At 40.4% G+C, this 23,905-nt stretch overlaps 1 protein-coding gene across 2 annotated transcripts in view; it reads left to right on the forward strand.

The window, feature by feature from the left end:
- The window catches only part of DUSP8 (dual specificity phosphatase 8), a 110,144-nt gene that overhangs the window by 79,154 nt on the left and 7,085 nt on the right, over positions 1-23,905 (forward strand). The window contains exon 1 of one of the 2 annotated variants that reach the window (XM_034416862.3): positions 7,307-7,982. The exons of the other annotated variant lie outside the window; for it this stretch is intronic. Within the exon in view, the coding sequence (XP_034272753.1) occupies positions 7,865-7,982 (118 nt within the window). The 5' untranslated portion in view covers positions 7,307-7,864. Of the gene's footprint in view, positions 1-7,306; positions 7,983-23,905 lie in introns of those variants that run through there. 2 annotated transcript variants of the gene reach the window in all.

Consider the following 23,905-nt stretch of genomic DNA (forward strand, 5'->3'; position numbering starts at 1 on the left):
GGGAATTTGACACACTATTCTAGAGTGTTTCCCATCTGCCAGTAGTGAAATTATTAAATGCAACCAATTTACTAGATGTCCAGAGCCTTCTTTGGTATAATAACAGTTTTCTAGATTCCCAACTCCTGGTTAATCAAGCCACCATTAGTTCCAAGGTATACCACACATGACGAGCAGGTCCAGTTGCCACACTCAGCAAGACTGGAGTGATTCCAGAGTTCTTGACAAGGCTCAGTCCACAATGACTGACTTTGTGGCCATCCCTGAAATAATGCCTCCCACCTACACAGGAACCCCCCGAAGAGTGGGTCGAAAAGAACAGCGGCTACGTAGCACCCTTTATATATTTGCTCCACCCCTCCCTAATTTACTGGTTGGAGAGCATTCAGCTGTGACAAGCAATCACGCACGCCTCTCTTCCGGGCGCCTCGTTCCTGGGAGCACCCCGGTCACCGCCCCTCCTCCGCCGTTCCGTAGCCCGCCGACCCAGCCGCAAAACCCCGGTGTCACCACTACCACTTGTGAGTTTCTGTGTTCAGCATCTGGATGCAGTCCTGCGTCCTCGTTTGCTTGGTTTGCTGGGCACAGTCTTGCAGTATCAGGTACGTGTGCCCATTCTCTTTCTCCTCCTCCCCATCCCATTATTGTCGAGCGGAGGCTTGGGCTCAACAGAGCCAATGTGTGGACACATTGTTCCAGCAACACCCACAGTTCGTTTAGTGACCATTCAAAGTTACAATGGCACTGAAAAATATGACTTACAACCCTTTTTCACAATTACGACCTTTGCAGCATCCCCATGGTCACGTGATCAAAATGCAGATGCTTGGCAACTGGTTCATATTTATGACCTTTGTTGTGTCCCGGGTTCACGTGATCCCCTTTTACGACCTTCTGACAAGCAAAGTCAATGGGGAAACCAGATTCACTTAACAACCAGGTTTCTAACTTATCAGCTGCATAAGCTGATTCACTTAAATAACTGTGGCAAGAAAAGTTGTAAAATGGGGCAAAACTCACTTAACAAATGTTTCACTTAACAACAGAAACTTTGAGCTCAATTGTGGTCGTAAGTCTAGGACTACCTGTACAGACTTTCACCATGAGTGAGGCTGCCTGGTTGCCAAGTAGCCTGACTGACCGGCATTGCGCCTTCTCCTCTTTGCCCTGCATGTCCTTGGACTGGGAGGAAGCAGGGACTCCACCTCCTTATCTTTGCTGACTGTCGGCAGCTCCTCTCATTACTCAACAAAGCCTCCAGGCTAACCTGCGGCAGCTGTAGCTCTCTTGGCTTGGGCTCAGCCTGCCACCCTGGTGGTTCCAGCTGCGAGTGCTTTATCAAGCTGCAGCCCTCTGCTCCCTGGTCCAGGTTTCTCAATGCCCCCTGTATTATCTTCCCCAGAGGTGCCAAGACCCAGCACCACCACCACCACCACCTCCTCCTCCTCCTCCTCCTCCTCCTCCTCCTCCTCCTCCTCCTCCTCCTCCTCTGAACTCGCATCTGAAGAGGAGGCCAGAGTTAGGTCCATGACATCTCCATGCTGAGAAATGGTATTTAAATTGTGGTCCATTGAGTATTTTTATATAATCATCAGAGAAGAGCAAGCAAAGCTGTGGTGGAGTGGGGGGACAGAAGGACATGCATCGTCAGTCCTTGTGTTGCCACAAGAGATCCAAATCCAGTCCCCATGAATTCCATTAACTCTTATCTAGTGCCAATTTAGTGCTGACCATCAGTTGACTATTGGTTCAGGCTTGAATAAATCTTCCATGCTGCAACTTTATGAATGGTCCTGATTCTTTGTGCCTGATATTAATTTTTGTTTTGTATTGATTTGTCCTATGGTTATTATTTACATTTAATTTTGCTTGTGTGATCTGTATTTGGTGGGGAAACTGTGTGCCTCTCTGAGTTAACTTCAACCAAAGCAGTATATAATAAAATAAGCCTGTTCTTATTACAGCTAGTCCTCGCTTAATTATGGCTCATTAATATATTATTAATTGGGACTGGAATTTCTGTCACTAAGCAATTATAGTGTGATATCACAGGGCTGCATCACTTAGCAATGCCAGTTGCAACGGTCTCCAATGCCATTGTTAAGTGAGGACCATTGCTTGTTAAGCGAGGACGTCACATGACTATGACTTGCTAATTCCTTCTGTCTTCTAAAAAGCAGAGACAATGGTGAACCTGGCAGAAAGTTGCAATCCATGGGTGGCTTGCCAGCACGAGTGTGTGTGTGCTGCAGCACTATGCAAGCATATCCAGTTGAGGTGCTGTGGTGGTGCTGTGAGCATGGGGAAGGGAGGGGTGCAGGATGGCGTTGTGGAGTGCGGGCAGGGAGGTGCTGCAGGCATGCATGCACCACAGAGTGCAAGTTCCCTGGGAGCAATTTCTGACCTTTCTTGCTGACTTCCCCATTGCATGGAAGGTTGCAAATGATGATCATGTGACTGCAAGACACAGCACCTGTCCTCAGTGCAAGTCAATTGCCAAGTGCCCGGATTGCAGTTACCATGACTGCAGGAATGCTGGGATGGCCAGAACTTCGAGGATCAATCATCAGTACCATTCATTCAGTGCTGGTACAACTTCAAGTGGTCACTGAATGGGTCATCTACCGAGGACTATCTGTCCTCTGTCACTTCACTTACTACCACAATGTCAGTTTACTATCATAATGTCAGTAGATGTGGAATTTTGTCACTTAGAATTCTGCATGTGCAGAATAGAACTAAAATTACTAAAAATTACACATAGAACTTTTTCCAGGTGATCTCCCATCGAATTTATGCTGTGTTTCTGCACTGGCGCATGTACCAATCTGTTCTTTTTACTAATTCACCTGTTAATTTGATTAATTTGTTTTTGTAGCTTGGCTGGTCAAGTACATGTTTTGGCAGCCTGAAGGGTGAGATCTTGTCCTCCTTGTTTTAACAAAGTGCTCACGAATCTGTGTGTTTAAGCACATGGTGCCCAGAACAGAGACTCCTAATGCGATTATTTTCTCACTTCCAGGCAGCGTCTTTAGTATTCTAGGATCATAAAGATAGTGCTATTCCCTGACAGCTGTTTTCTATGGGTACCCATGACATGTATTGGCTTTATAAAATATACCCATTAACCCGATTAGGTTGGAGACCCCTGAAATGGGATAACAAGAACTGTGTTGCAAAATATGGACAACCACTGGATGGCAGCAGACATTGGGTGGGAGGGGGGGAAATAACTTGGTTTCCATCTAGTAGTTCAAATTTTTGCATACCTGATTTGGTAGTATTACCCTGTACTGTTTGGTTGTTTTTGGTCTTGTTCCAAAGAAAGTACAATTGCCACTTTCCTTACCGGCAGTATGGTTAGCTTGGCAGAACCTGGTATTAAGTGGGTTATATACAGGAGTGAAATCTACTTACCTTCCCTACCGGTTTGCCAATATGCGCGTGCCGAGTGTGCGCCATTGTCTGTGCATGCGCAAAGCCTCCTGAGTATGCGCAGAGGCTTAAAATGTCACAAAAAAAGCAACGTCATGACATCCGCGCGGGTGGGCAGAGCCTCCCGCAGCCGCACCTACCGATTCGCCCGAACCGGATATAACTGGCTGGATTTCATCTGTGGTTATATATTATATGAAAGCTGTAAACTTGACTCACAAACGCAATAGCTTAAAATCACACAACATGCTAAGCCAAAACTGAAGAAACGACCTTAGCTGAGTATCAGACTTTTTCACCATACTATTTTTGTTAATAGCATAGGTATAAAAAGAAAGAAATTCTGTAGGAGAATGGGGATGTAGAGTTGCCTCTGTCTGTATTAGAAGTCATGACTGCAGAAAGTAGGATTTTTCAGTGCTTTGCTTTAGTTTCAAAAAGCGTCAGCAATGTATTAAAAGAGATGTGTCTTTTTTCACGATCCCTGTTTGAATGATTCACCAGCAGGTGTGGTGTTGGTGCTCTTGTGCATGCCAAAGCACCTTTTTGGAAACTAATCCTAAACATTATCCATTCCTGTTAGAGGAAAGGCAAGTGGCAATTCAGAAAAATAGAAAAGGGGCCTTAAAGGACAAACCATTAAGTCATGCGGTCCAGTAATATGTATGCTAGTTTTCACCAATCCAGTGTCCATCATATATTTTCTACAAGTAGTCCTCGACTTACGACCACAATTGAGCCCAAAATTTATGTTGCTAAGTGAGATGTTTGTTAAATGAGTTTTGCCCTATTTTATGACCTTTCTTGCAATAGCTGTTAAGGTAATCACTGCAGTTGGTAAGTTAGTAACACAGTTGTTAAATTAATCTGGCTTCCCCATCGAGTTTGCTTGTCAGAAGGTTGGAAAATAGCAATAGCACTTAGACTTACATAACCGCTTCACAGTGCTTTACAGCCCTCTCTAAGCAGTTTAGAGTGTCAGCATATTGCCCCCAACAATCTGGATCCTCATTTTACTAATCTCGGAAGGATGTAAGGCTGAGGCAATCTTGAGCCGATGAGACCCGAACTGCCAAACTGCTGGCAGTCGGTGATCAACAGAAGTAGCCTGCAGTACTGCATTCTAACCACTGCGCCACCGCGGCTCTTAAGATGATCACATGACCCTTGGACACAGTAACAGTCATACATATGAACCAGTTGCCAAGCATCTGAATTTTGATCACATGATCATGGGGATGCTGCAAAGGTCGTAACTGTGAAACTGTCATAAGTCACATTTTTCAGTGCCATTGTAACTTTGAATGGTCACTAAATGAACTATTGTAAATTGAGGACTACCTGTATTTACCTCATCATCCTGTCTTAGGAGTATGCTTTTTGTATATATGCATATATGTATGCATGCTTTGAGGAATTTTAATTTATAATATAAGTAATAGGTTGGGAAGGTTGGACTGTACAGATTTTCCAGGTTCTTCTAATCTTATCTAGATATGCCAGAGTGCACATGTGGTTTGGCCATACTGAAAAAGAGTTGCAAACTCAACACATCTGGAGACCAGAAAAGCATATCCAAAGCAATTATTAACTGCAGTTTGAAGAAGGAGTTTATCATTTGCTTCACAGAGATGCCAGCAAATCTGAATCTGGATCTCTCTTTATGCAAAATATGTTAAGTAACACCGAATTTCTGACTAGAGCTAGTACTGACAATTGGATATAGACTCCAGGTCTTTTAATACATTGTTAACTTTAGATAAGATGCTATGATATACTTGCTATCTTTGGAACCATCTCCTTCTTGTATTCATATCACAAATATGGACAGTTTTTCTTCCCATGCATAATAGAGTCTCAATCTTGCCAGATTTCCAAAATATTTAAAGACCTGAATAAATCTCCAGCTATGGGTGTTGGGAAGTTAGCTGGAGCCCATAGAATGTTCTAGTTTGCTAGGTTGGTTTTTACCTTGGTGGTCATTAAAGATTTTATATACCGGTTTCAGAGGTGGGTTTCAGCAGGTTCTGACCAGTTCTGGAGAACCAGTAGTGGGAATTTTGAGTAGTTCGGAGAACCGGTAGTAAAAATTCTGACTGGCCCCACCCCTATCTATTCTTTGCCTTCCGAGACCCGGCTGATCAGGAGGAAATGGGGATTTTGCAGTAACCTTCCCCTGAATTGGGGAGGGGAGGAAATGGAGATTTTACAGTATTCTTTCCCTGCCATGCCTACCAAGTCACGCCCACCAAGCCACACCCACAGAACTGGTAGTAAAACCCACCACTGACTGGTTTGTTTTCTGTTGTTATTTTGTATAGTGGTTTTATCCATTCATAGCTGCCCAGAGTGATTATGGTGAGATGGGTGATTATATTAATTGGAGAAAAAAAATAGAATAATAAGAATGCTGTTCCACAAATGTTGCACAACAACTTAAAATAATTTTTTTCTGATGGCTTCTTATCTTGCTTGTTTTAATAAATATGTCTGAGGATGTGTCTCAGATAAAGATACCAGTTGATAAATATGTCAGTTCATTACTTGTAGAAAAAAAAATGGATCTTAGATTAAATTAAGACTGAAAGTGCTTCAGATATCCAAATTTCAATCTTGAGAAATCAAGGAATTAGTGTTAAAAGCCATTTTGTATTCTCAGATACATACTTGTCAGTAAAGACTTTGTTTAGCTTTTTGTGCTGTGATGGCTTGGCATGTTGGGCCCTTTGTAAATCCAGGTATTGAGAGTTGACCTTGATCTTTCAGGTTGGACTTAGATTGAGAAAGAATGTGTCAGTGCTAAAGTTCTACAGGGTGGCAATCCTTCCAGTCACGTTCTACACCTGATGAGTTTCTGTTTGAGGCATGCTAAGATGATTCACAGTACATCCGATATGAATTTTTATGCAGAATGAATTGTTTGAGGCGCTTCGGGATAATAATCTCAATCAATAAAAATGTATCCGTGTATAGAGTTCGGTTGATATTACTAGATGTAGGTAACATACTTCTAAATGCATCTTTTAAATTTCCACCTGTGTATTTAAAGGAAATCATATTGACCAACCGGTCAATCTGGATAGGGCTCATAAATGAGCCAGAGGGGAGAGAATTCATTGCCTCAGTTTGTGTCCTGATTAAAAGTGCCCTAAAAGGAAAGTGCAGTTGGGATTCAAATTCTTTCCTATCTTAGAGTATATCCAGACCAGCATTCCTGCTTCTTTTTCTTTTTTCTTTTATTGTTTAAATTATGCTCTCATTGTCCTGGAACAAATACCAGCTTGTTTTCAGTATATATTATGTAGTACATAGTTTTGGAATGTAGAGGAGAAAGAGATTAAGGACTTGATTATAGCTGTTGGAACGTTTGAACACATTAGTTCAACACTCCTGTAATTGGAAAAGGGATGGGAGAGTGGACAGTACACCTGTGTGCAGAGCAGAATTTAAGATTTGTCACAGAGAGGAAAAAACGAATGTTGTACAGCTGGAAAATGCTAATGATTAAGGCACCAGACTAGAAACTAGGAGGCTGTGAGTTCTAGCCCTGCCTTAGTTATGAAAGCTGGATGACTCTGGGCTAGTCACACTCTCTCAACCCAACCTACCTCACAAAATAGAAGACGGAAGGAGTATTGGCTATGTTTGCCACCTTGAGTTACTTATAAAAATAATAAAGATGGTCTTTTAAAAAAAAAAAAAAAAGAATCATAAATAAATAGCACTAAAGAGTATACTGGAAGCTATTAGTTTGAATGGACTCGTCCAGGCGAGGTAGCAGACAATTACGCCACGCTTTCGTTTGTGCTTTGGAACGTGCAGCAAATGGATTAGCTGAACCGCACCGTACTCTAATGCTCCCAGTATCGCTACAAATATATTAAATTGTCAGAGCTAAAGAGACTTGAGCTTATTCATCTTGCCCTTACCAGCTGCTGTTTGTGGCATTTTGGAACAAGAGCCGGAATCAGAGGAGAGGGGGGGGGGGAGAGAAATGGGATGTTGTCTCTTTAAGCAGCTGAGCAAACCATATGCCAATAGCGTAGCTCTTGAGTTAAACTGCATGTCTGTGTGCTGAGTAAGGAATGTGGTTGCATGCCTGACCCGTTAGCTATGACTGCTCCTTGGTGGATCGGCTGTTGCTCATGTGCTGAGCTCATTCAGGCTCGCTGGAGTTGGCGCTGCGCATACACAAGGGGCGAAGTCAGGAGGAAAATAATCCTGCCGAGGAGGAGAAATATTTTTGTCCGATTACCTTCCTCTTTCCCTTTTTAATTTCTCCTCAAAGCTGGATCTGTGGGTGCATCAGGTTCTCTCTTTCCCTTTTTTTGGAAAGAGGAGGCTTTCTCTCTCTCCCCCCCCCCATCAGCAGCTGTTGTTTGGCGAGGGCAGGAGATAACTCTGGGAAAGACGCAATCCAGCTGCCTGGATGCCTTTGGATGTTATGATTGCTTCCTCTGAGGACCAGACCTGGCCAGACATGCACAAGGGGCAGATGAAGCTGAAAATCAGGGTCAGGCGAATGAAGGAAAGCAGAGACATACGAGGTTGGTCTCCGGGATTATTACCCTTAAAAGAAAAGGCAGAGGTGTGCATGAAAAGTGAATGGAGAAAGGAAGGGAGGGGGGCATGGAGAGCTTGCTTAGTATGGAGTGTGTGCTGGGGAAGGAGGCGGATTGAAAGCTGACATCTTGCACTTTTAGGATTGGGAGAGTATCTGCATTAGGCATGTGGCGGTTGGGTACAAATGCCCATTGTTCCCTTGGGTGTGCAGATGCAAGATACGGGCAGCAATCCTAAGCATGCTCCAATATCCTTCTGAAGAAATACAGTCTGAATTGGGTTGGCACTGTGTGGCAAAATAAACATGTGTATATCTAATACATAATATACATACATACATGCATGCACACCCACATTTTGGGAAATGTGCTGAACGTTGCTGTTTGCTGCAAGAAGACTGTGTGAAAGTCATTTCAGTGGGCATTTAGTGTTGAGGACTCTTTTAGATTTTGATTTAAGGAGGCCGGAACTTTTTATTTTTTTCCCTCGAAAAGCAAGCTTAATTTTGTAATTGACTGAGACACGTTAAAACAGGAGTGCAAAGGAAAGATCAGAGAAGGAAAACAGATCTCTTATGTAATCCACCACATGTTCCTCTCTCCCGTACTCTCTTCTTTAGAGGTCACTGTCAAAAGGATGTGCAGATGGAGGGTGGGGTAGATGGAAGAAACAACAGATCCTGTGTTACTATCCTCAGATTTGCATCCAGAACATTTTCTTTGTTTTCTTCCTATGACGGATAGCATTCGTTCTCAAGAAAGATTCCTCAGCATGTCCGTAATAGTTTATTATTTGCAGAAAGGGGTGGAAAGCAGCCTTTTAAAGATGTAGAGTGACCTACTTTACCAAGTGGTGAGACAAGAGAGTTTCCCATCACTCTTGACGAAAATGGAAATTCTCCTACAGTGCTTGGCCTTTTTTGTTTGTCTGTTTTTTAATATGTCAGGAAGGGCATAGCTCAGAGATGGTGTCATTAGCAATAAGTCATTTGTGGTTATGACACATTTTTCTCTGCTTAGAACCTGTAAAGCTGGTCTAAGTAAAATACATGAACCAGAGGGAAAATCTGGATCAGCAGCACATAAACACTGATTCTTCAAGGCTACCACTATTTCATATTGTTGCTTTTTCAGACTGATTTCCTGGTTATACAAGCCTTTGTGGTCAGAAAGTAGAATAGAGTTGGCAAAAACTCAGCAAAAAAATATGACAGGTTGAGAGCTGTTATATACATCTTTCTAATTTTTCTGCATATAGTTGAAATTACCTGTTGGGCACTTGTGAACCAAAATGATTTCCTAATACAGCTAATACATTCTTCAATTTTCCTGGTTTACCACATTTACTGTAGCCATTGGAGAGCATCACATTGTCAAACACTATCCTAGGTTATTCTTTCTGATTAATACAGTCACATCTGTTTGCATCTGGCATATATTTTCCCTCAGCAAGAGGAAAATTAGGCACCTAGAAAGAAAATGCCTATTATGCTTAGGTACGAAAGATGGGAGTACTGATGAAATTAGGTTTCCTGTTCTTTCTGGTCCATGTTGGGATAATTAAGAAGTAATAATTTCTAATCTGTTAAATGGAAACAACTGATCTTTCTTTAAGTATATAAATATGGATAAATCACATAGAGACAAAAAAAGAGAAAGGTATATTGATAATGATGTGTGGAATATGAAATTGCTTTCAAAAAGTCTGACTTGGAGAAGATGGAAATGGGTGAGCCTTGAACTGTGGTGCTGCAAAGTGAACATTGATAGCATGGAAAGGGAGATCAACTGATGTGCCAGCACACTGAAGCAGGAAGAGGCCAGATAGCAGAGATCTAGTAAGCATTAATAGCCTTTAAAAAGGAGTCTGGTGTGAGATCCTAAAGCCATTGAGAGCACAATATCAAAAGAAGCAGCTTCTGGAGAACATAAGAGCAGCTTATATATATTTTTTCTCCCCAGAATCTCTCTTATCTTTCGTTAAAAGGTCATGGTAAAACAGCAGATGTTCTCCTGGCTTGGACAAGGAAGGCAGTGAGACTGCAAGAGAAATATGCAGAACATTCTCAGTGCCCTGGATAATACAAAAAAGGATATGATGAAGAATTAGTGCAGCAGGGGTGACCTAATGAAGCTGATATAAGGTGTGAGCTCCATTTGAGGTTGGGCTTGGGGAAGGAAGCTAACTCTGACTTATGCTAATCCTATTATGGTGGGGAGCAGGCGAAAGGATGCCAAATGTCATTGCCCCATGCGTGGTCTTAAGTGGTGAACTATTTTTGGCCTGATGCATCCCTGTCACCCTGATTTAGCTATCCATCTTTATACTGACCATAGCAAGTTGCAAGTTGGGGAAAATTCATACAGCATTCTTGAGCAGATTTTTTTCTTCTTCTGGATATATCATCTAGTCCAACTTTAAGAATTGATTCAAAAAACTTTTTTTTTAAATCCTAATATTTCCCCCTCTTAAAAAAAGAAACCCTTCATGTTAAAAGCAACATTAAAAGCAACATGAAAGCAAATGTACATTCTAAGCAAGAGAGTTAAATTCAGAGAGTTCCCTTTTTTTTTTTTTTTGGTCTTTAAATATATATGCCAAATATAAAGATAAAACCCAACCAAAATAGGGATTTAAAAGATTTGGTGCTTTTTTTAAAGCAATATTTTCTCTTTTCCTTTTCTTCCCATCACCTTTTGCTTTTATTTTCATCCGCTTAGGTTGTGGCTTATCCTGTACGTCCTTCCACTTCCTCATCACACCTCTACCTGTCTCCATCCTCCCTTTCATTTCACCCCTACATCCTTAGCATGGCAAGGCACTGACCTGATGCATAATCACCTCAAGCAAAACGATATATTTGTCTATATCAGTGTTGGTGAACCTTTTCGGCACGGAGTTCCGGAAACCAGAAGAGCAGCTCCCCAGCGTGCACACACAGGAGCGCCAGAAACCAGAAGAGCAGTTCCCTGGCGTGCACATGTGCACCAGGAAGCTGAGCTTCCGGTTTCCAGCATGCCCATGTGCGCGGATCACCTGGTTTTCTGGTTTCTGGCACGCATGCGTGCACAAAGACCAGCTGGCTAGCATGCATGTGCGCCGGAAACCGGAAGCTCAGCTTCTCGGTGCACGCATGCGCGCCAGGGAGCTGCTCTTCCAGTTTTCGGTGCTCGCGCAAAGACCAGCTGGCTGGACCCTGGAAGATCAACGGGCGATGGCTGGCATGCCTGAAGAGATGGCTCTGTGTGCCACTTCCGGCACATGTGCCATAGCTTTGCCATCATGGGTCTATATTCTCTTTTTCATGGTTTTCCTTCTTCTTTTTTTTTTTCCTTCCTGCCTTTCTTCTTAAAATCTACTGAAGGCAGAGGGTGGGGGAAAGAAGCAACAGCTTTCCTGAAAGAAGCATCACGTCTCCAACTCGTTCAGCTAGATCAGAGAGGTTTGTTGATTGATAGATGGACGATTGATTCACATGATTTGTATACCACCCTATTCTAAAGATTCCTAAAGAAAAGCTTTGTGTGTGTGGGTTTTTTTTTTTTTAAAAAAAGTGTGGGTTTTGCTGGTGACCAAACAGACAGCGTATGACTGCTTTGTGTGGGAACAAAAGAAGCAAATCTGGACTGTTGTCTCACACTCAGGGGATTGAGTGGCAAGTAGCAGGCTCTTTAGCAAAAAAAAAAGGAAGCTCTCTTGTGAAGCACCCTGCAAGATTTTCAAAGGCTGAGTTCATTGTTGGCCCTGCTTACAAAAAAACATACAGAAGCTTCTTTTAAGCAAAAGGGGCAGCTTCTCTCTTCTTTCCCCCTCCTCCCACACTCTCACCCAATCTTCTAATTAAGGCAGAGATGCTGGAGGCAATATGAGGTCAGAGACTTGGGTTTTCTCAAGAGATTTACAACAGGAAGTCCAACCTCCCCATGTAGGCTCTTCCTGATCTTCCAAGAAGGCACCGAATTCATTCTTATAAAATTAAAAGGGGGGGGAGGTGCCTCTCCTCTCTTCTTTCTGTTTTTGTCATTTGAGGAATTGAGGGTTTTTTTTAACCTGCCTTCTGTACATTGAATATATGATTCAAACATGTCACCTTCGTATCCTTAACAAAAAATGCTTGCCTCAAAAAACCGTCCCTTGATTCACCACGAAGCAATTAAAATATTTTTAATTATAGGAACAAGAATCTTAGATGCTAAATAACCTGAAATACAATCTTTGGTCCACCTTAGTATTTTACAACTACCCCACCCACAAACACCCATATAGTATAAGATTCCTTCTAAGACCAAAGTCTTCTAATTTAACTTCTACACATGTTTCATTAGTGTAGAGGACGGATATATTAACACTGCTAGTATGAAATAGTTCAGGCCTATGTTCTACACCTCATTTGAAATAAATACCATGCTGTTCATTGAAGTGGATGATTCCCACTCTTTAAAAATCATGCACCTGGGTAATGGATGGTGGAAACAGGTCTTTCCATATATACAACACTAAATATAGTGGGACGGTTTATAAGTGTGGACTACTTTACTGTCTCTTAAACCAAGAGAGGACAATCTGCAGTTTCTGGTCATTTTATTTCTTGTCCTGAATTTCATCTCTCTCTCTGTCTCTCTCGCTCTCTGTCTCTCTGTCTCTCTCTCTGACTCTGTCTCTCGCTCTCTATCTCTCTCTCTGTCTCTCGCTGTCTGTCTGTCTCTCTCTCTCTCGTTCTCTGTCTCTGTCTCTCTCTGTCTCTGTCTCTCACTCTCTCTCTGTCTGTCTCTCGCTGTCTGTCTCTCTCTGTCTCTCTCACTCTGTGTCTCTGTCTCTTTCTCTCTCTCTCTCTCTCTCTCTCTCTCTCTCTCACACACACACAGAGAGAGAGAGAGAGAGAGAGAGAGAGAAACTCACATCCTCTTTCTCTTTCTTCAGAATAAAAATAGCAACACAGTAAGAAAAGGTAATTTTTTAAAAAGCAAATAAGCATGATCAATGTTGGCATATCCCCCATAAGAAATTCCCTTGAGGCAATGGAGTCCTTCATAGAAAGGAAAAGAAAATTTCCTCTTTTATGCCTCCAGCGTGGAATGCTTTAGAATCGTATGAACATGTTGGTGTACTTGATCCCCATTGCTGATCAAACAGATTAAGATTATTCCTTAGAACTGTTAACATAGGAACGAACAACAAACATTGCCTTCCGGTGCGTAAAAGAAATTACTATGGCACTAACAAATTTGAAGAAAGTTGTGGAAGCTGGAGATAAACTGAGCTTAAAATTTAGCTGAATGGGGTTGCAACAGTTCCACTCTCATGCATCTTTTTGAAAAGCTGCATCTTAGCACAGAGGTTTGCTACAGCTTTCCGTCATCTCCATAGAGGATCTGGATTGGCTTGAAGTCTTCTTGGGTGTATTTTAGTACAACTATTTTATTTTATTTTTATTTTTCTTTAGTAAAAAAATTTATATGGCTGCTCAACTCCTGGCGACATCTGGTGGCTTGTTGGTGTATATTTTATCTTCCAGCCTTGCCTGGCATCCGTGGGGATCTTGCATCTTTAGAGAACAAAGACAAGTATTAAATCACGATCTGCAGTGAAGCAAAGGATTTAATAGCACTGGAGCTAATATTTTGGCTTGAATTATTGTGAGCAAACTAAATCAGAGTCAATTCTTGCTATTTCTGGCAATTGAAGTGCCTTTGTTTTTTTAAAAAAAAATGCTGTCCAGGTATACTTGATGGGCAGAATATAGAAGGAAATGCAGTGACCTTTCAGTTAAAGAAAATCAGTGTAAAATGCATGCGTATTAAAAAGGAATCTAACTTGCTTAGGTTTTCTTTATTTGATATGGCACGAAACGGAAGGGTGGGAGGAATATTGTTCTTTAAATGTGGTAGACCATGAATTGCAGGCTTCCCTCGGTGTTTGATCAAGTGCCGGCATAGAGATCAGACCTGTGAGTGGTGGAGGTTTTGTATGGTTTGGTTTTCAGTTAATTCAAAACTGATGTGCAATTGATTCATGTCAAAATGCAGATTGCAAATAAGTGCTATACTGATGTTAAGTTAGCTCACGGCTTTATGTGTACAGGTGGTCCTCGACTTACGACCACAACAATAGAGCCCCAAATTTCTGTTGCTAAGTGAAACATTTGTTAAGCGAGTTTTGCTCCATTTTACGACCTTTCTTGCCGCATCACTTAAGTCAATCTCACTGCAGCTGTTAAGTTAGTAACCCGGTTGTTAAGTGAATCTGGCTTCCCCATTGACTTTGCTTGTCAGGAGGTCGCAAAAGGGGGGATAACATGACCTTGGGACACAGCAATGGTCATAAAACAGGAACCAGTTGCCAAGCGTCCGAATTTTAACCACATGACTAAGGGGTGCTGCAACGGTTGTAAATGTGAAAAACGGTCATAAGTCATTTTTTTCAGGGATGTTGTAACTTTGAACGGTCGCTAAATGAATTGTTGTAAGTCAAAGACTACCTGTATATAAAACAACCCTAAACCATTTGGTAACTAATTAATGGAATTTTCCTGACAAGAAAAGAGTTGATATAAATCAATGATTTTTTTTTAAAAAAAAATCCAATAAATTTTAATTTGATTTCTGAAACAAACCTTAGTGTTTCATTTCTTTTCTTTTTTTAAAAAAAGACATCTTTTTGTGGATGATTTAAAACTGTATCGTAATCAAATATATCCAGCACATTCCCGTAGACTGATTTTCCATGTAGAAAACATGCTTGGGAGGAAATAGTTAAAAGACTTGTGCTTAGAAAAAGAATTTTTGTAAGTGCAGCATTTTTCTTTGAAATATTAAAGCAGCCACTTCCTTTGCAAAGTTCACATGGCTGCTTTGAAAGCTTGTCTCTGGGTGTATCTTTTCAAGTTGCCAGGTAAACCTTACAAGAAAGGTGGCTACCTTAATCCTTCCTAGATATGTGCTTTATTACAGTAACATGCTTTGCAAAACTTTTTTCCTTATTTTTTTTTTATTTGATTTATATGCCGCCTTTCTCCGGAGACTCAGGGCAGTTTACAATGCGTTAAGCAATAGCCTTCATACTTTTGTATATTTTATACAAAGTCAGCTTATTGCCCCCACAAACCGGGTCCTCATTTTACCTACCTTAGAAAGGATGGAAGGCTGAGTCAACCTTGAGCCTGGTGAGATTTGAACTTACAGTAATTGCAGACAGCTGGTGTTAATCACAATTCTATCAGTCTGCTGAGCCACCAGGCCCTTATATTAATTTGAGTCCTAATCTCATGTTATCTTAATGATTTTGGGTTTCGTTTGAACCCAACAGGCAAATAGTTATTACAGACATGAGGATAGAGAATGTACCAGCAATGTATCACCAGGTTCAACTGAGAAATATTGAATGGTCTTATACTCCTGTTTTATGTTGTTCAGTTACCTAAATTTTGTACTGTGTTCGTTTTCTAGTAGTATTTTCACTACTAGCCAAACAGCATAATCTTATATTTACTATTTGGGAGGTAGATATTAATTGTCCTAACAAGGATCAGCTTGGGCAATCATCTTGCTCAAAGGCCTTGAATATATATAGAATAAACCAGTCCCCATCCCAAAAACACCTTTGTGCTAAACAGAACCTATTGTGCATATCCAAAGGTTTCAGAAGAGGTATTTGATCTAATAAATTGCAAGTTCAAACGTGATGATTTTTACTTCATAAAGAAGAATTGGCATTTGGTCCTTCTTTGTTTGTTTGTTTGATTGATTGATTTTTACTTTATATGTAACTCAAGGTGGAGAACATGCCAAATGCTCCGGCCTCCTGTTTTTCCCACAACAACCCTGTGAGGTGGGTTGGGCTGAAAGACAGTGACTTGCCCAGCCGGGTTTCATTTGCTCCTTTGTTCTTTTTCACTAAGGACCTGTTCACATTAACTCACAGTTTTTGTTGCTCTCATATTTATGAAACATGTCTAATGAAGGGTTGTTAACAAAAATCTGAAATCACTGTTTAATCCCGATTCCAATTTTTTTCTGACCCCAGCCCAGTTCGCTTTTTTGAAAAATGTTACATTGACCTGGAAACAGGTTCAATGAGAGAGAGAGGTAGAAGTGAATGTTCTGCTCTTTGTTAACAGCTTTATGAAGTTTCTGTGAAGCTTTGTAAAGTTCTGTGATGCACAGTTTGTTACATGAAACCAACACTGTTTTTTTTTTCAAGAAATGCACAAATTGAGAATGAAAAAAATTATTGTAAACCAATAGCCCCAAAGGTGCTTTTTCAACAGGCAGCTGGACTTTATTTTTCCTTGAAGACATTTCGCTTCTTATCCAAGAAGCTTCCTCAGCCTTTCTCCCCTCCCTCCTTATTTGATTCCTGACTTCAGTTGGGATACATAGCTGGTTCACCTGCTAATTTTCTTTGGTTTTAACCTAATTTCAAGATCCTGTGAGAAGAGATCACTTTAGATTTCTGATTGGTTCAGATTTCTTTTTATCCTTGATGCTTATCTGGTGTATCAGAAACAGAAAGAAAACATATCAGAGAGAAGATCCTCCTATTTTTAACTGAGACCTACCTAAAGCTTTTTTCATCCTCAGCAGCCATGCAATTCCCCAATACACTTTCTCTGAGGGAATGTGGTTTATTTCCCACATTGAATGTTCCAGAATTGATTGATCTGTGTAAAACATTAGATGTTTAAACATTAAAATACCCAATATAGAAAACATAAGGAGGAATAAAACCAGGGTTGGATGAGGGTTCAGAAGACAAAATATATATTTAGAAAAATCTATCTTACAATGGACCAAAGTAGAAAATTTAAGTATAGGAGAATTATGGTCCTAATTGCAGTCATAAGTCGAGGACTACCTGTACAACTCCAAAGCATGTAGCAGGTAATGTTGCTTATAGTATGTACACTGAGAGCTTATCCACCGGAGACAAATTCCTTGTGTTTCCAATCATACTTGACCAATAAAGAATATTCTATTCTAGTGATGGCGAACCTTTTAGACACAGAGTTCCCATACTGCGCAAGCACGCATGTCCATGTGTATTGGAAAGATACACATGTATGCGTCCATATGAATGTGTGCATACACACACGCGTGCACGGACATGCATGGACATGTGCATGCATGGGCATGTGTGGACATGGGCCTGCGCATATGCAGACATGCGTGCGAACATGCGTTCATGCAGGGGAGAGACCCGAAGACCAGCTGGCCAACGGGAGGCGGGACATCCCAACACCGGCAGCGCGGCAAGAGGTAAGATCTTTTTCTTTCATGAACTTCTGTTTCATCATTTGCAGGGAAACAGAAGCTCACAAAAGAAACGCCACAGAGATCTGACTTGGGGCAACATCGCACGTGCCAGCAGAAGGGGCTCTACATGCCACCTCTTTGCACACGTGCCATAGGTTCACCATCACTATTCTATTCTATTCTATTCTATTCTATTCTATTCTATTCTATTCTATTCTATTCTATTCTATTCTATTCTATTCTATTCTATTCTATTCTATTCTATTCTTTCCATGCCATGCCATGCCATTTCCATATTCTCTTTTCATAACATAAGCTGATTTATATGCCTGTGATGAATTTTGTTTTTCCAGTTAAATTGCCTTGACTCCGAAATCTGATATTGCAAATCCTCCATTTTTGGTTTTTCTCTTTTTAAAATAGATTCAATATTTTGTATCACGAACATTGGCTTAGCAATTGTCATATGTGTGAAAATGTAAAAGCCCACATTCTTTGCCTTGGTAGTTAATGTGCCTTGCAGATACCATGCTCTCCTGTTTTCAGGCTTATTTTGGTAAATGCAAGGAAAGAAAGTTTGCTCCACAGTTAATTAAACTTAATGGCCCGAGGTTACAAGCAGTAAATGAGAGGTTCTCAAAAAGATTGTTATAAAAGTCTGTGACTGCAAAAGCACCAAGTGGGTGGTACATTGAGTCTCTGTGTAGTGTTGTCTACATCTAACACAGTAACACACACAACAGCTAACACACGCATTCCCTATTATTTTCTCTTACCTACTTTGAGAGAGACATTCCTTGTAGGTTTTCCAGTGTTAAATAAGCCCAATATCTTATGCTCATCATGGTCATTTGTACCCTTTATTCACCTAAGAAACTTACAGCTCTTGTAGGAAAGTATGTCTCCCACAAGGAGGAGCATTTACAAGGTTTTTGGTTCAAAATTGTCTCATGTAGGCAAGGCTTCCTCTCTTTTTTCTATTCTTTGTGTTAATGGAAGCAAGGAATGCTGAATATACTGTATTGTAATTGGCTTAGATTTTTTTTTGCTCGTGTAGTGCTAATGTAAAGATGGTAAGAAGCACTTTAGAGTGCTACTTTAATCGTATTGTGGTTCAGCTAATAGGCAGATTGCTAGTGTTTTTGTTGGCTGGACTAGATTGTACTTTATGCATGTGCAAATTACAAGTAAACATAGTGCCACAAGCCTTCCTATTATGGTTTTAAGAGATAATGTACAAAATTATTGTTTATGGTTGCTGTGATCAGTTCAAGCAATTTTCTTGCTCCAGTGGAGGCCAAAAGAAATGCTATTGATAGTACAGTAAATAGCCTTTTTTGTGTAACCATACACATTGTCAAAGCAAAACCAAGAGTTAGAAAGCTATTAAGGGTTGTGTCTTCTGAAAGGATACCAGACAGCGAAAGGCTGCCTTACTATCCCTAGGATTCTTTAAGGTACTTAAAGAGGGAAGTTGCTCCTGGGTGTGTCCAATTATATTAGTCCACTGATGAAATGGCATCCACCAATAAAACAAATACTTCCTACCTCTCCTGCCCCAAATCTGTACTAGTAGGTTGGAGAAGTCTTCAGAGCATATCTGAGCAGAACAAAAGGAAATACTTCCCCCCAAAAAATGTAAATACTCTGTGAGTTCTTCAACTTCTAAAGTTGATAAATCGAAAAAAGTTTTGAACCAACAAAAAAAAAAAAGTCCAGTTGCCATGTTTCTAAGGTTGATGTTTCCCATCTTTGCTAATATCTAGGTTAGGGGTCAGCAACCTGTAGCTCTGGAGCCGCATGTGGCTCTTTCATCTCTCTGCTGCGGCTCCCTGTCGCTGATTGGCTCCACAATTGAATAGTGCTTTTGGTTAGGACAGGTAGAGGAAAAAGGATGCCGTGCTAGAAAGAGGTTCTATGGAGGGCGAACCGGACTTCCAGTCAGTAGAGGAAAAAGGACGCCATGCTAGGAGGAGTCTCTATGGTGGGGGAACTGGACTTCCAGTCGGCTCTAGAATTGAATGGAGGGCTTCCAGTTAGGACCTTTGTGGCTCTTTGAGTGTTTAAGGTTGCCGACCCCTGATCTAGGTGCTCTCTAGTAGGTAGAACCTAGGTAGGCAATCAAAATCTCTCTTCATACTAGATCTCATATCTACTTACATCCATTCTGTTTATTTTCATCTTGGCATAGTGCAAGTACATGTCAGTGGTTGACTGGGAATCTTACCTAAAATGTCAAAGATTTGCAGCAGCTTTGATTTGGGATTCTGGACCGGATTAGCAATTTGTTTTTGCCAGGTTGCAGGCAAATTTCCTGCCAGTGTGAGGAACTACAAGAAACCTGAGAGCTGCTTCTGCCAACACTGTTCCACTTAGGGAATCATTCCCTCTCTCAATTCCATTCATGCCAAGAGAATGCCATTCCCAAACCAGAGATCCTGCCAAAGAGTCATAATTGTAAAAGGACCTGCTTATTATATTTTCCTCTCTTGATTTCAAAGTAGAAAGGCAGCTAGCATTGATTATAAGCAAAAGCCACCCCACCTTCAGAGAGGCTAAGTGTTTTGCTTGTATTTTTTTCATGGATTTTCAATGAAATTACATTGGCTTTTTAAATAAATAAGTTTTTTTTAAAAAAGTGGCAACTGGGAATCTTAAAGACTAATTGCAGAATTCCTCTCCTTTATTTTTCTGTGCTCTTTTCAGTGCCCCTATTTAATATTTTATCATAACTGTGAATGGTTACTAAATGAGGCAGTCACTAAGTGAGAACTATCTGTATGATCCAAGCAGCGGCAGAGTTCTCATGATGATAATAAACATGCTAGACAAATAAATGAATTTATTCTATAGATTCCAGGATTTGCAGGGCTAACCCTAAGGGAAAGTTCTGATTGAGTGAATAGGAATGCCATCACTACATATTGTTGCCCGTTGTAATGTTCCGTGAGAAAACTCTTTGCTAATACTCTAATATGACAGGAAGGCGGTACTACAGTTAGGAAGTAATGAAATATGAACTGAATAGTAATGCGCGGATGATGTACTCTCTGTTCACAGCACTTTGTAGATTCTATAGATGGGATATTCATTAACACATGTGGAATAAAAATCATTCTAGGTTGTTTTTTTTCCTGATGGACATGCTAAAAATTGATCATTCTTGAGTTTTGAATATTTGTAGTGATTTTTTGGGAAAGGAGGTTGATTAGCAGAAAGAGGGAGGGTTCTACACAATGTGCTTTGCATCCTTCTTGCTGCTAAAACCCGTCTCCGTCTTGCATTGTTAGGTCAAATCTTTCTCTAAATCCACAGATCTGACATCAGTACAGGTAGTCCTCTACTTACAACAGTTTGTTTAGTGATCGTTTGAGGTTACAACGGCACTGAAAAAAGTAACTTAAAACCTATTTTCACCCTTACGACCTTTGCAGCATTCCCAAGGTCACATGATCATAATTTGGAGGCTGGGCAACTGTTTCATATTTATGATAGTTGCAGTGTCCCAAGGTTACAGGATCACCTTCTGTGACCTTCTGACAAACTCAATGGGAAAGCCAGATTCACTTAACAACCACGTTACTAACTTAACAACTGCAGTGATTCACTTAACAACTGTGGCAAGAGAGGCCATAAAATGGAGCAAAACTTACTTAACAGGTGTCTCACTTAGGAACATAAATTTTGGGCTCAATTGTGGTCATAAGTCGAGGACTCCCTGTGCTGCTTAGCCCTGGCCTTGAGGAACAGCTATCAATTAAAATAAATGCTGTTGTAGGTTGTGAGGTACTAACTGATAGAACAGTTGTATTGTACTACCGTAGGTGTAATATGGCTTCTTTTAGAAATGCATCTGGAAATGCTTCCGTTTTGACTGCTAGTCTGTCAATCTTACGTGTGGTACAAGTGAAAGGGCAGAAATACATAGGTTTGATGAAACGGAATGCAAAAGGCAGAGGGGCAATAAATAGAAGTAACCAGAGCTCTTGGACACCTGCACTAATCTCATTTCATTCATTCTGATTTAATATCCTGGTTGAGAGAGTGATGTCATGCCACAGCGGTATGGGAGAGGTAGTGTTGCATTAACTCTCTGCATCTCAAATTGACAAAGCGATCCTGAAAACTCATATTTCAGTATTTTTTTAGTCGAATGGAGTTGGTAGTGGACTTTTTGCTTGCTTTCAATCTGATACTGCCAAGGGGAAAATACTGTTAGATCCAAATTAGGAGTTAATGAAAGCAAGCCTCCCACAATGGAAGAGTTTTTGGAAATAGTTACATAGCTAAGGAGTGTATGAATTGTTTAAAAAAGGGAGAAAAAAAGAAACTGAAAAACATGATTCAGATACTATGTTTTGCACTAAAGTTGCTCAAGGATCTGTTCAGAAATAAATTCCTGCCATCTCTGTCTAAATACCTTGACCACCCACTCAACGTATAGACTTATGTTTCTAATTAACCTATACAAGGGGCTGCTTAATTGGCCAGTTACCAGAGAATGAATTAGAAAAGATCTTTTTTATGTACTTGAGTAGGAGCAAGAGAGAGAGAAAGAAAGAAGGGAGGAAGGTGCTGAAACACTGCCAAACTGACATAGGTCTCTGTCAACTATAAGAACCCAGCTTCTGAATTGGCAGTGAATCAGCCAGAGATGATAGATGATGGACAAAGGAACAAGAACTAAAATTATGGGATCAGTGCTTTGGAAAGATCCTAAGAGTGATTGGTTCAGTCAATGATCTTCAAATGGTTCTTCGGGGATAAATCTGATAGCTTATTAGGTGTTCCTTAATTAGAAGATATGTTATGCTTCCTTGATACATACTACAAAACTCTTTTAGAAGTGTGCAAAGATAGGAAAGTCTTGGATGTGGTTTAGATCCATAACGTTCTATTTTTTTAAGACCTGGGACACATCTGCAACCTACAAATGCCTTGCAGTACTCCTTTTCTTTATATTTTTTTAGATCGTGGATCTGGCACAGATTTCTGTATGTTGTGGGGCTTGATCCACCATTTGAAAACTTAATATTATATTCTTATTTCTCAGCAGATAGTAATTAATTCAGCATGTCTAATCATGTGATAACACACATGAGAAAATGTGTGACCATACAGAGGGTGCATAGTGATGTAAAGGCATGGGTGAACTGATATACAGGTAGTCCTCAACTTACAACACAGTTCATTTAGTGACTGTTTGAAATTACAATGGCACTGAAAAATGACCATTTTGACTTATGACCATTGCAGCATCCCTGTGGTCATGTGATTTACATTCAGATGCTTGACAACTGACTCGCATTTATGACAATTGTAGCATCCCAGGGTCATGAGATCATCTTTTGCAACCTTTTGACAAGCAAAGTCAATGGGGAAACCAGATGTATTGTATTTTCTGCAATACAGTAGACTTTTCTCGATGGGAAAATCAGCACAGGAATGGTTTCTAGAAGTAAACATTTTTAAAATCATTGCTCAAAGCAACTCTCTTGACTTGGACTCTCTTAAACCAGGATATAACAACACTGGCAACTGTTCAGCCTGCCGTTTCTCAGATGACAAATCTCACTCACATGTGACTGCTAAAGATTCTCAAGAGGACTATTTATAAAAGAGAAGTAAAATTATCCCTCAAAGCCCTGACCAAATTCCAGTCCAGGTAGTTTATTTCCTGCCTTCCTAGAATTACACGCATGCACACACACTTACGCCCCACCTACCCCCTGCAGATTCCATTTATTTTATTTAGTACTGTCTGTTTATCTGCTACTTCCCATCACTAAGATACTCGGTTGTTTTGTAATCAGTTAAAAATGTGCACGCTGGAACAAACCTATACTGCTTGAGTATGCACTGGGAATGGTGATCTGTAAAACACCAAAAGAGTAATGTCAAAAAATAACAGGGTTCTTGACTTGGGATTTTTATTAGATAGCATAGATTCTGTAAACTGTTGGAATCGATGGGTGATAAACAGGCAATCTTGAAAGTGGCTTTGAAAATAGAAAAAGAACGGTGAAGGGAAAGTCCAACCACTGTCATTACAGTAAGCACTGAAAGAATGAAATGATTAATGCATATGATAAATGAGCTGACTCATTAATCTCGGGTTTAAAATGTGGATTTTTATTGGAGCGTGCAGTATATGCAAACTGATGCTTTGTCTTGACAGAAACATTGTTGTAAGTACCTCTCGTCTCTTGCTTTAGATAATACAGTTATTTACCAAAGTCTTAAGTGATTTCCCTTGTTGGTTTATATAATTCTTTTCAAGTATTCATCCATAAAAATGGTATATTTCTCCAAGGATCCAGAATTCCTATTTGAACAATGTGCTATAAGTCTGAAGAATTCTAGAAAATACTTACTCGTTCTTTTGAGAGGCTTTGATTGATGACTCTTATTGGATTTAAATTTATTAAAGTTTCTAGAACTATGGAATTTAGGTCTGAGGTTCATTTTCCAGTTTGTTTTGTTGGTTTTTTTTTAATCAAACTGACTTAAAGAAAGAAGAAAGAATTGTATCCATTTGAGTTTTGATTTTAAAAATGTGCAAAAGCTGTGGTGGCACATAGGTTAGAATGCAGTATTGCAGGCTAACTCTGCCCGCTGCCAGGAGTTTGATCCTGACTGGCTGAGCCTTCCATCCT

This window comes from Pantherophis guttatus, chromosome 1 (genome assembly GCF_059756535.1).
Source record: "Pantherophis guttatus breed Tessera chromosome 1, ASM5975653v1, whole genome shotgun sequence".
NCBI lineage: Eukaryota > Metazoa > Chordata > Lepidosauria > Squamata > Colubridae > Pantherophis > Pantherophis guttatus.